We start from the raw sequence: 13,946 nt of genomic DNA, 5'->3' as shown, positions 1-13,946 counted from the left end.
ACTTAGCCAAATTTTTACCCCATTATCTTCACCTTCTCCTAATCAGTCTTCCTAACACTCTTTGATGATTTATCAACAGCCCCCTTTTGAAAGATTTTTGCTATATGCCTAAGACAAGAGGATCCTTATTACCCTTTGCAGAATCTAGGGTCCCCTTGGGCTTACTGGGGACAAAAGCCTCCAAGATAGGACCCATCAAACCCTGTGTCTCATCAATATCTCCAATATCTTGAACAAGAAGAGGCAAATCAATATCCAACTGTCTAGCTTGTTGTTCCCCTACATTTAGAGTCTAATCCTCCCTTTGTGTATCCCCAACTTGAATCTGTTGAAGCCCCTTGGTTTCAGAAAGAAGCTCAACTAGGGCACCCTCTTCTTGTACCAAATCCCCAAGAGTATCAAACTTGTTAAATGTGTCATCCATCTGCCTATCCATCCAAGTTCTCTTCTTTCCTTTTCCTTTGCTACGACACTCGACCTAAGTAAACCCGTCACTATCAATAGGTCCAATAGATGAAGTAGCTTTCCCTTTGTCCTCCCCAAGGGGTCTAGGAGCGGCCAAGGAGGGGGACTTGTTCTTGGGGCAATTGTGTTGTAAATGCCCATATTCATGGAAAATTTTGCATCTGAATGGTAGGGTCTCGTAATCTAGCTGTTGGATCCAAGAAAATGATCCCATGAAAATTTTCATAGAATCTGGCAACGAGTTATTTAAATCAATTTCTACACAAATACAAGAAAAAAAAATTACCTTACGATCTTTCATCTGTGCAGCTGAACCCTCAGGTTTTCCAAGAAGCAGCAAGATTGAGTGAAGAATATCTTCCCTCCAGAATTCCAAAAGAATCCTTGATAAGCAGACCCACACCATAACCCGAGAGGGGATTTCTTTGGCCGAGTTGAAACCCATGTGCCAGGGCTTGATGAAAAGCCCCACTTGATTGAAGAAATAAGGGCCACCCTCAAATGTCTTATTCCTATCTATCATAGTTGAAAAGATATTCGTAAAGTAGTTATTAGCTGCTAATAGAATCTCCATATCTCCTTCTGGATTCCACATCTGACAAGCCCATGATTCTAGTACAGGCAAGGAAAGGTGAAGACCCAAAAAGTTATAGTTAAGGGCATGATTACTCTAGTATTCAACATCTTATAAGACTTGCTCAGGTTGGATAATCAAAATTGGCCAATCCTCGGCTCTCTGCAAACATCCATTAATTTTATTTACTCGACGCACTCCTATTGGAGGGAATACACCATCCCTTGATTAAGTTTTACCATTCAAGTCATTATTATTGACATGCAGTGAAGAAGATGGTTCCCCCATCTCTGCATCACTAGCAGGAATTTGAGAGGAGGGGAAACCCCAATCTCCCATTCACCCCAAACCAAAATACAAAAAAATAAGGATAGATCAGGGCAAAATCCCCACAAACTCTAAGCACCTTAGCTCCCACTGAGGCCAGCACACAATGCAACTTGAAGACAAATAAACCATCTGTGGGTCTGAAGAGCCTCTACTACCCAAAAAAAACCCCACACACGGCCAATTGAAAACCACCAACGAACAAAACCAACAGTCTCTCACCACTAAAGCATAGGTCAGCAGAGCGAACATCCTTCCACCACTAATGCCTAGGTCAATAGAGTCGGACGAGCTAGGGCATGGAAGGCCTAGTGGAAACTAGTCTACGATCAGTGCCCATTCTCTCAACTTTTGTCACTCCTTTCAATGAAACCAATTCCCACTCATCCATCACCAAAACATAATAAATTAAAACAAAAAAGTTTTAAGGAAAATATTTTTAAAAATACAAAACTTTACCTTATTCCTATTCATACAACCAAACAATGGATTAAAATATTCCCAATCGAATTCCAAGTGAACCAAATAGGATTGGAATTGCCCTTTTCTATTCTCATTCCCCATTTCCATTCTCATTCCATTTTTCTATACTAACTTTTAATTCCTATTTCAGCAACCAAACGGGCCTTGAGAAACTCTGACTCTTGCAGACAAAATTATGAGTGGTATGAGTCATGGAATGATGAATCTCGACTTAAGTGCAATGAAAGGGCCTGCATAAAATGGATTTGCAGTTTTATTAGAGATATATTCCAACTTTCTTCAAGTTGCAAAAGGAGAGGAAAATTTTGAAACAATATGCTCGAGGCTTGGAATTTGATGGCCGCCCCTACCTGTCATATGAATTTTTCATGACAACTAAATTTTTTTCTTACCACATTTTACGTTTCAAGAGAAAAGTTGATTGTCAATTTTTCTTTTTCAGATAATTGAATAGATCATTTTAAGTTTCAATATTTTATAAATTAGAACATAGTAAATATTAATTAGCAATATATGCAAAATTCCCTATCAAAAGCTTAAATTTATAAATTACTAAATTAGTAACATATACAAAAGTCTCAAATAAAAGAAACAAGTTTCTAAGTTCATATATTTACAAATTTTTAAACTAGCAATTGCACATTTTTGTACATGCAATGATGAGCCGATATAAGTGATATATTTGATGGGGATGAAAATGTAACATAATTAATATTGAGATTTTGGTCAAAGGAATAGACTTGAACATGTCATTAAATATAATAGTTTGAGTTTCAAAATATCAAAGTGAAAAAGAATAAAACTTTGAGAATGCATGAGTGGAAGTGAAATTGTAACATTAACCCAATATACATGTCTAGGTTTCATGTGGATATTATTTCCAAAGACATTTGTAACAATTTTATTTTAGATTGGCTATAAAAAATGTTATGAAATTTTGAGAGAAAATTATTATTGAAAAATATTATATTATTGATAAGTTAAAATTTGCATATCCATGCAAATTCTTAGGTACTCTTGTTCCTACTTTCAAAGATGATCTATATATGTATACATATGCAAATAATGTTGAGTTTGGCTCATTCACATACCCTTTGTCTCTCCCTACACACACATGAATTTGACATATTTAGCCCAAACTTATTGATATAAGTATTGTAAATAGTTGGATATTAGTCAATTAATTACACAAATATATACATCAACCCTAGTATAGTTCATATCCACCTAAATCAACCATTTTGTCCTCCTAGGATCATTTTTGTGGCCATGAACTCAACCATATAGATGTAGAATTGACCACCATCTTGGTAATGTTTGAATTTAAAAATTAGTCAACTGTACTCTATTATGTTGTTTCCTTGAGTTGATTAAGTACGCGTTTTTAAAAATGTGATGATATGTGTTACTATTTATAACATTTAGTTAACTTGTATCATCCAAATATCTTATCCTCTGTATTTAATTGACATAATTTTACATTAAATCACTTTAATTGGTATTAACCTTTCAATACAGTTGTAAATACTATTATTATTTAAATATTAATAAAGAGTTAAGAAAGTCAATATAAGTTAGAAAAATAATAAAGAGAAACTCTATATTTAGTAGGTTCAAATCTTGATATAAAGAGAAAATCCAAAACCTAAACTTAGACTTGAATTTTTGATATCAAATCTAATATAAATTCAATAGGTAGAACTTTGCACAAATGGCTAGTCATGAGTTTAGGTTTATGTATAGAATTAGGGTTAGACTATAAGTTTACATAATTCTTGGTATGATGGTTAAGGATAGGAAGATTTGTATTAGGGTTAGTAATTAAGGTCATAATTTAGCAATTATGATCATGGATTGTCATTAAGAGTTGGGGTTAGGGTTTAGCATCTAGTATTTAGCAATATGGGTACGAATAGGGTTAGGATATGTGTTTATATCATTGTTAGAATTATGTTTAAGGTTAGGGTTTGTATTAGGGTTATCACTTAGGATAAGGGTATAGTGTTAGGATTATGATTTTTAAAGTCATACTTTATCATTTAAGATTAATAATAATCATAATCATAATTTTAGCCTTAATTTGAGTACCCTATAAACATAATTTAAAATTTATATTCTCTGTTACACATATTTAAATAAAATATTATTTAGTACTTTTACTTGTTAGATAGGGCATCATTTTAGTTGTAATTTTTTTTTTTTTTTCATATTATATACATTTCAAAAAAATTACTATTATATTTTTCTTCTTGACATACAAGTCAAAAATTATTCTATAAATTAAACTTGATTCTATTTTTAAAATAATTAAAAATGAGTCATCACATTTCTAAAATTAATTTCAAAATATATTTTTTATTTCAACATAATCTTTCTAAATTTTAACAATAATCTATGAGGATTTTTTAAAAATATTTTTCTAATGAATTCAAAATTGAAATCTTGATCATAATAGAATATTTATATATTTTAACTATAAAAATATATTTATTAAAACATTTTAATTTTGTTAAAGTTATCAATAATTTTTAAATAATTTTTAAAATTCAAATCTAGATTTCAATAAAATCTATTTATATTATTAATAACATTTAAAAAATATTAAGTTTCTCATATTTTTAAATAAATATAATTATTTTATTATTCCTTTTTTTTTCAAATTATATATCAAGTAAAGTTGTATTCTTTTAATTTTTAAATGAAACATAAATTGGTTTTGAAAAAAAAATATTTTTTAAAATTTATAATTAATAAATAGAAAAATATAAAAGAAAAGATTTTGTTTATTAAATATAGATTAATCAAAAAAAAAACCCTCTTCCTCTATTAAGCATTTCAAGTGTCTTAGTTGCAAGTTGCATAAAATTTTCAACAAAAAATATTACTTTTGTTATAAAAGATATTTTCCATTTTAAGCATTGCTTTATGCTTTCTTCATTTACGTCCATTTTTCCTTACATTCTATTAGTCAAGATTTTAATAAATAGTTCTGTGAAATCATCAAATCCAGTATTAAAAGTTTTAAATTTCAAAATATTGCTACTAAGGTCAATTAGTAAAGGACAATTTTCTCATATTATTTTAACAATAAAAAAATATATTTATTAATACATTTTAATTTTTTAAAAGTTATCAATAATTTTTAAAATTCAAATCTAGATTCCAATAAAATCTATCTATTTTATTAATAACATTTAAGAAATATTAATTTTATCATCTTTTTAAAGAAACATTATTATTTTATTATTCATTTTTTTCCCAAATTATATATCAAGTAAAGTTGTATTCTTTTAAAAATTAAATAACATTTAAGAAATATTAAGTTTATCATCTTTTTAAAGAAACATTATTATTTTATTATTCATTTTTTTCCCAAATTATATATCAAGTAAAGTTGTATTCTTTTAATTTTTAAATGAAACATAAATTAAATTTCAAAAAAAATAAAAATTTAATTGAGAAATAGAAAAATATAAAATTAATTAATTTTTTATATTAAATATAATTAATAAAATATAAAACCCTCTTCTCTATTAAGCATTTAAAGTGTCCTCGTTGCAAGATGTATAAATTTTTTAATTAAAAAATATGACTTATGTTATAAAATAGATTTTTCATTTTAAACATTTCTTTATGTTTTCTTCATTTACTTCTCATTTTTATTTGCAATCTATCAATAAAGCTTTTGATAAGTTGTAAGGACCCTCATCGTATGTAATTATTAAATATGAATTTTCTTGTTAAATCTATTCTAGGAGATTTGAATGGATCTGAAGTAATGCTTTTTGTTGTGAAGGTCCTAATGAAATTAAGAGTAGTTGATACATCCATGTTTTAAATACTCAGTGATTCGAGAACTTCTACATTAACTCAACTGTTGAAACATTGGAATTTCACTAATGATACTATGAGGCATTTTCACTTAATGATAAGGGTGTTGATTTCAGTATCCTAATGATAAAGTTTTACACTTTAGATAGTTCTGTATTCTTTATTTGATGTTGTTATGATGATTTAAAGCTGTATGCATGCCTAACGATGATTTTTATGGTGCGTTAATATGAATTAACGAATAGGTTATGTTATATTGATTATGTAAGTCAGATGATTAAATATGAATAGAATGAGATAAATGATTGATTATTAGAAAGATGGATGTTTTAAATTTACATAATTTCCCTGATATGTAATTTACATATATGCATGTGATTTCTTGAACTATTGATGTGTGCAATTAGTGTGTAGGATATTTAACTGGGGAACCCAATGGAAAGACGAAACTAAACCCCTTGCTATTTGTGCTAATTTGCTTGTCTTTCTTTGAAGGTTGTTAATTGGTCTTACTATCCCCCTAGCCTTTGTTTGTTCCTATTAATTTTTTAAGGCTTAAAAACATTAAATTTAAGTGCCCTAGGGGTAAAGGTATGGGTGGGGAGTACTTTCCACCCCCTTAGCCTCCTTGGTTGACTTTTAGAGTCACTCAAAAACCCTACTTTTGGTTGATTGAAAAAATTGATTGTATCCTACATGAGTTAGTGACTCAAACTCCATCTTGAGTTACTTGAAGTCTAGTTGAGTTAAGGATCATACTTAGAGGCATTTTGGAGTAGTTTTGGGGTTGTTACCCAATCTCTAGTCTTGGAGAAAGTTTGAAAGATTAAAGGAAGAAAAGGAAAAGCTCTTCTCAACCTACCATTTTTCCATAACTTTTTGTGAAGGTAGGAGTTCTTCACTCTTTTGAATTGTTTCCTCGTGTTGTTCATGCTTGAATCATGCATAAGGCATTGTGTTGTTCTTCGTATTGCTTGCTTTTGTGTTGGGGTTGATTGGGAGGGATTTTAACTTGTTCTTAATGTTATTCTTATGCTTGTCTTGATGTTTTGTTTTGAGGGGATTTGATGGGGATTGTTTTGGCATTACTCACCCTTGGATAGGGAAGAAGTGGCCATGTACGGGGGAAGGGCCTTAGTTGGACCTCAATGGTGTAGAGTCTCCTCTCACTGTGAGAGGAGGGAAAGAGGGTAGGGTGTATGGGCCCCTACTTGTCATCACATACCTTGTTTGATATTGTGAATTCCTTATATGAAAAGGAATGAAAATCCTTGTGGTAATAGCCTTGAAAGGGCCTTGTAGAAGAACGAAAGTTCTTGATGTTTAGCCTCGAAAGGGCTATGTTATGGTATGGTGATTGACATCTCCCATTGGGAAAATCCACCTCCCCCCTAGACAAGTTCTATGCTTGGACCTATTGTGTAAAATCGAGTTGGGGTGTATGCTTGAATTGTTCTTGATGTTGTGTTGTTTCACCTCGAGTTAGCTCTTGTCCTCTCCATGTTTTCCTTGAGGTATTGAATGCATCGACATAATTGATTTGCAAAGGACCTAGATAGGATTTCATTTGAACTGGAACATTATGTAAACTGTATTTAATTTTGATGTATTTGGCAAAGACGTCGGGTTTTCTTACTGGTTCTTTCTCGATGGAGCCTTGAACCAGGTTGATTAATAGAAGAGAATGAGTGAGAGACCTTCTTGTATTGTGTCTTATGTTATTTCAGTTCTTGCATATGTGTATTGATGAGTGGATAAAATGGTGATGATCAATTATGTAATTTTCAAGTCCAAACATGTCATGTGAGAAAGTATGTTATGTTAGAACTTTGATCCATATTTTGTTATTGGGAAAACTATTAATCTCATATTGTTGTCAAACAAATTATTTAACCTACTCGCTTAACTAAATAATTGGTGAACTCAATTTGAAATGAAGATTATATAAACCTCCTTGTCATGAAAACCTATGAGGCATAATAGTATGCCACTTGAAGAATTATGTGAGTTAGAAAAATTGCACACTTAGAAACCAATTAAAAAAAACCATACTCTCCCAGGAGCTAAAAAGCTCTCTGGATTTTGTATGACAAAGGATTTATTCCCATGTTGAGATAGGGAGTATTCTCTGTGCACTCTTATTATAAATTCTTAATTCTAACAAAAAAAAATGCATATACATATATTATATAAAAACAATATCTAAATTTTAAATTAATCCTATCCTACCCCATTTCAACCTAATGACCTACTAAACTTGATAAATTCATCATACCTACATGACCCCATTACTTTCTAATCAAACCCATCTCCCTCCTAGCATACTTTCCTCTGCCATCTGCCATGTGTTAGTCCTGATTTAGGGGCAGATTAGTATTGAAGCGCAATATAAAAGGGGGCAAATGCAAGTTAATGTCATGAGTGTCTTGTTTGATCTACACTCCTCTTTAATGCCCCTTTCTCCCATGCAAATTCTAACCAGTGAAGCATTAGCTTGGGAACCCTCTTTCACCACCATCCCCAACACTTGGTCAGTGCTTGGAGTCACGTGGCCAAGTTGAGAAATGTATGTAGGGGGTGACCTTCAGGTGATTTGATGGGTAGGTGAGTTGACTAGGTGGGGTTTGGGGTTGGTTCTTAGCATATAGTTAGTAAATGTGTATTAGAGTTAGTTTTAATTTAAAGGTGGATAGTATAGGATGGTGTCTTAATTAAGTTTCATCTTATAGTTTCTTTTTAAGTGTAGTTTAGTTTTAGTTAGTTTTTAAATTGTTTAAATAATTTTAATTTAACATTTTCTTTAATGTTAGTATAGGTTGTTGCAATTAATTGTTTTTTTTTAATGTTGTTTTTCTTTTAAATATAGATGATATATTAAAGTTTAATTGTTGTTCTATTTTTTTTGGGTTGTATAACTTAATGTTAGATTATTTTTAGAAAAGCTAGTATTATTAGCAATTTAAGTTGTCATAAAAAATAAGTTAATTATTTTATTTATTCCATTTTAAAAGTAATTTAGAGTTATTATGTTAGATGATCATATTGTGATAAATTGGAAGTTGGTATTCCTTGTTCATTAAACAAGAAAATTGTTATTGTAGGAAGGATTTATTAGAGTTCGTGTAATTACATGATAGACGTTACTCTACTTAGCAAGTGCATTTTATTCAATGTTCAGAGTGATTAGATTTGTTTAGGATCTTGTTATTAGATTAAGTTTAGGGGGTTTAATGGCTATCTTTTAATTCAATTGTTTAACCTAAATAAATGAAATGGTAAATGGTGTTTCACGATGAATACTAAGTACAATTTTTTTTTTTTGAAAGTGTTAAATGAGAATATGTTGAGATTTAATTGGTAGATGGATTAGATTATTTTATTATGTTAATTAGTTTTAGTTTAGATTTGTGTTAATTAGAGATTTTTGGTTAGATTAGTTTGATGTAATAGTATAGTGGAATGTTGAGATTTAAGTTCTAAATTTAGTATATTTTAGTTAGAATAATTTAACGATTAAATTATAATTAGATAACTTAGTTTCGTTATTAGATAACATTTTGTTAAGTGAATGATAGATAATTTAAATTAATCTTAATTAACTAGATCGTGATATGAGTATTATCAAGTTGTGTTATTCAAATTATTATTTAAGCCTTGGTTAGAACAATGATGGTATTATTATGTTAGTATAAAAAAAATCAAGTCAAGATATTGAATGATAGATGTTACTTTGCTTAGAGAGCCCTTTTAAAATTGCAAATGTCTTGAATAATTAGAGTTATAGTTATTTATATTGTTATCAATAGTTGGATCAAATAATGTTATGAAATTTACATTCATGATACTTTAAGGTCACTGCAAATTATGTTTTCTACTAGAATTACTAGATGGTTGGTTTTTGTTTGAGTTGTTGAAAAGTATATGAAAAATATTATATTGACTAGAATTATTGTGTAACGAAGTAAATGTCGAAAATCAAATAAATAACAAATATTCAAATTTAGTGATCTACTATTACTCATTGATTATTAACTTAAATGGAAATGACATGACATAGTTAGGAGATCGTGTATCCACTCCTCATTTTACCTATACCTTAGCATGTGCATATATATACATTTTAAAACTTAGTGGTTTTTTTTGTTGTTTTTTAAAAAAAATTGTTGGTGTGTTTTTGACCCAATTTTTTGGCATGACATAAGTTGGCTCTCTAAAATCATCAAAACTTGTATTGAAAGTTTTAAATTCCAAAATATGGCTACTAAGGTCAGTTAGTAAAGTACAAATTTCCTATATTTTCTTTGAAGAACCTTCTTATTAGTGAAAATAATTATTAAAATTTATAACTTGAAAGGCTATGAATACCTCTAGAATTTTAAATGACATCAATAAAGAATTCAAAAAGATATGGACATCTCTAATTTCTTTGTTCCAATCTGGAAATTATTATACCTAAACAATGTGAACATATACAAATAAGATAAAAATGCATTTTTATTATATTTCTTTTCTTTTCTTTTCTTTTTGTGTAATAAATATAATTTAAATTGACTTTAAAATATAAATAACATATTAATATTGTTAGGTCCACATGAATGTATAAGAAAGAAATCCCCACATAATATTAATCAATAAGTTGCAATACTTGACCTTTCCTTTGAGCCTCTTCAATTAATGCATGCAATCCTCTGCATCAAGAGAATTGATGATACTAAGGAACACATTATATACTTTTTAACCCCTATCTCTCTATTGTTTGGTTAATGAGATCTCACCATAGGTTTGATAGATAAATTGCATTATAAATATATGGACTTGAGCTAAACATTAAAAGTTAATGAAAGTACTGCTCAAAGAAAGATATCTACAAAAAAGGGATCCACTTCAAGCTCTAAAGTTTCAATGAAAACTACTAGTTTATACCAAAAATAATGTTTAATAATCTATGCAATATATGTTGCATGCACAATGAAAAAACTTGAAACACGACACAAATAAAATCATAAGATTTATTCCTTTACTCATGCAATCTTCATTTTGCATCTTGTAATTGTCATCTTGAATTGTTGATTGACCCATGACCTATGACCTGTAAACAAATTCATAGTAGAAGAGAATAATAAATACACAAAAACATAAAAAGGTTATGCATGAAGAAGGAAAAAACAAGTTAAAATGAAATATTTTGATATAATGAATCTACATAGAGGAAAGAAAAATAATAGTTAACTTCTCTAGTTTATGTGGTACATATATAAAATAAAATCAAACAAAATGAAAATAATTAGTAAGAAACACAAAATAGCTAGAAGTATTTTTTTCTGATTAGGGCTGACAATTTCAAGAAACTCCCACATATAAGCCAACTTAAATATATTGAGATTTAATAAATTATCAAAAATCAACATGATAAATAAATAGTTTAATGGGTAAGAGGAAAATAGCTAAGTATTTGTTTGATAAGTTATTTGTTATGGACGAGTAAGTAGCTGATAGAGATAATAAAATACAGATATTAATTTTAGATTTATTTAAGGAATGGTATTTATTAGAGAATAATGTGAGAAGTGTCTATTTGTAGACTTACATATTATGTATTATTAATAGGAATTATTTATTAATGTGTTGAATCATATTACATAATCTATTATCAGATTAAAAATCTAAAATCTAAATTGTTGGTGAAAAAAAAGCTAAATATGATGTAATCTACAAATCTATTACAAATATTCATAAACAATAGAAATTACATTTATTTTTCTCTTATATACTCATATTAGTACATTCCTTACTATCGTTATAGACTATCTTTCAACATTAATGATCTATAAATAATACACTGAGTTTCAATTATAAAAGAATTTGGTATATATTAAGAATATCACTTAATCTACTGAAGGGAATTTCAAATAACTATATTAAAAAAAGCAAATTCAATCATAGATTGTACCTTTACATGGAAGGAATAAAGGATTGTCTTTTGTATGGTTGTAATAATAGTGTGCAAAATATTGAATTGAATATAATATTTTGATCGTCGCATCACACTCAGTTCCTAAAGAAAAGAAAAGGAAAAAAACTTGCAATGGCTAAATGATTAGATACATAAAGTGACAAACTTTTAAATATAATGACAAACTTTTACTTAATAAGTGTTTTCCTTCACATTCTTGAAAAAAATTGCAACTCAAGGGCTATATGATTATGAAGTATAGAGATAATTTTAAACACCCCACATCAAATGCTCATAGAACCACTAGATACCGTGCTTCTTATTAGTTCTCAATGTGCCATGAAGCATTACTTAAAAAAATATAATCTTGCTTTAGGTTTTTGTGACAAAAATGCATTCAAAATGCTTTGCATGTCCAATGTTTTTTCCCACAAAATGATCAAGTTCTATTAATCTTGCACGAGAAAACTATCCATATCTTCAAGATAGATGGATCAACTTTCAACTTATATCTTGCATTCGATTCGCAAAAAATGAAAAGGGATTGGATGATTATAACAATGGTAGGTTTGTTACATTGAAGCTAGCTTATGCTTGGCTTGTGTCCCACACACTTTATGCCATATATGAATTGTGCATTGCCATCAAGGCAGGCCCATAAGAGTGTAAGTACAAAAAAATAACTAAGAAATTTTTGTGGTCGTTTATTTTTTTTCAACCATACATTCTATGCAACTTCTTGTAAGTAGTCCATGACTATAGTATCGTAATGAGTTGAAACATTTTTTACTCTGCTTTAACCCAACACAAAGGCATATATTTGTTCAATAATGTTCATTGTTTTGAAAATACATAGTAAACAATTTTTAGCCAAACTAATTTTACAAATACAACTATAAGATTGAGCAATTTTCTAAGAGCATACATCCAACCAATTAAGAATATAATCAAAATTGGGAATCAAAAGGAATCAAATCTAATCAAACCAAAAAACTAATAATCCTACACATTAAACAATAAAACTTGAGCATATGGTAGGGACAATAAAACCATCTAGTGAGTTACTCGGTAATATATGCTCAATTTAATCAACTTCACACATGAGAGAGATGTTAAAAATATCCCACCTCATTTTAATGATGACATCCATCTCATTTCCTTGATATGCAACTACAACATAACCGAAGCAAAGCCAAACCATTACAAAATGAAGAAATGACACCAATTCAGCACAAGCAAAACATGTACTTTCACAAATGAAATTTAAACCAATTATTAGTCTGGTGATATAAGAATCTCCATCTTTACATAGAGAAGATAAAGGAAATTATTAGAATATATTAAAAAAAAATCGAGCAAAAAATTAAGTAGATCATTTAGAATGTATAAGAAAAATTCTAAAATAATGAAGTTTTTGGTTGTAGAAACTAAATCCTTACTAATAAAACTATAAGAATTTGGAGGAAACAATTTTTTTTAATTAAAAAAACTAAATAAAATATACCAAATAATTAGGGGAAATATTTTTTTGGAGAAAATAGAAATTGGAGATTAAAGTAGAAATATAAAGCATGTTTGATAATTAGAAAGTGAACAATTAAAGGTAAACTTCATTATGAATAAACATATCTCAAAATTATAAAATAGTAAAAAGAAATAAGTTGCCAAAATGATAGTTGTTATTTTTCAGTGTCGGAAAAGATTATCAGCAAAGAAGGGTTAACAATTTTTCGGTGACAAATTGTAAAATCTGGGAGCAAAGCTCCCACATATAAGCCTATTGGCTTAAATTAATATAATTATATAAAATAATATAAAAATTAAATTAATAAAAATAAGTTTATAAAATTTATTATATTCTATTTCAACATGTTTTTAAAATAATATAAATATGCAATCATCAAAATAGAAACATATATATATATATATATTATGAAATCACATATTGCATTGACAATTCTCTAAATATTTCGCCTATCAATTCATACTGTCTTACAATTTTTTAACCTATCATATATGGTTCAAAAGTGCAAAAACAACTAATATGGCCATCAACTTTCAGTCTTAGACTATGCCCCAATCCAAAAGGGTGCAAACTTGGAGAAAAATGGCATAAAGTTTGGTACTAAAACACCTTAGAGCTTTCATGTAATACGGGGAAATGGAGATGAACAACACAATGTTGTAGGAATGAAAATTCTTTATGATCAACAAATGCATGAGCTAGAAAAATCTAACACTATAATCATTAAAGATGTATTAAATAATTGTTTGATAATGGAGCCTCATTTTAATTAAATTTTCAAATTTTCT

The 13,946-nt window shown here is 28.9% G+C and overlaps 1 protein-coding gene across 1 annotated transcript; it reads right to left on the bottom strand.

The window, feature by feature from the left end:
• Positions 1-478: 478 nt before the first annotated feature.
• LOC149561336 (uncharacterized) lies at positions 479-1,378 on the bottom strand. Its single transcript, XM_089827801.1, has 3 exons — positions 1,279-1,378; positions 752-1,077; positions 479-652 (listed from the first exon to the last, which is right to left on the bottom strand). Exons 1-3 carry the CDS (start codon positions 1,376-1,378, stop codon positions 479-481), a joined length of 600 nt encoding a protein of 199 aa, XP_089683927.1.
• Positions 1,379-13,946: the final 12,568 nt, after the last annotated feature.

This window comes from Cupressus sempervirens, chromosome 4 (assembly GCF_028749045.1).
Source record: "Cupressus sempervirens isolate cs-2001-9-10 chromosome 4, ASM2874904v1, whole genome shotgun sequence".
Classification (NCBI taxonomy): Eukaryota; Viridiplantae; Streptophyta; class Pinopsida; order Cupressales; family Cupressaceae; genus Cupressus; species Cupressus sempervirens.
Note: the sequence above shows the minus strand (reverse complement) of the source record. Positions and strands in the feature narration are given on the sequence as shown.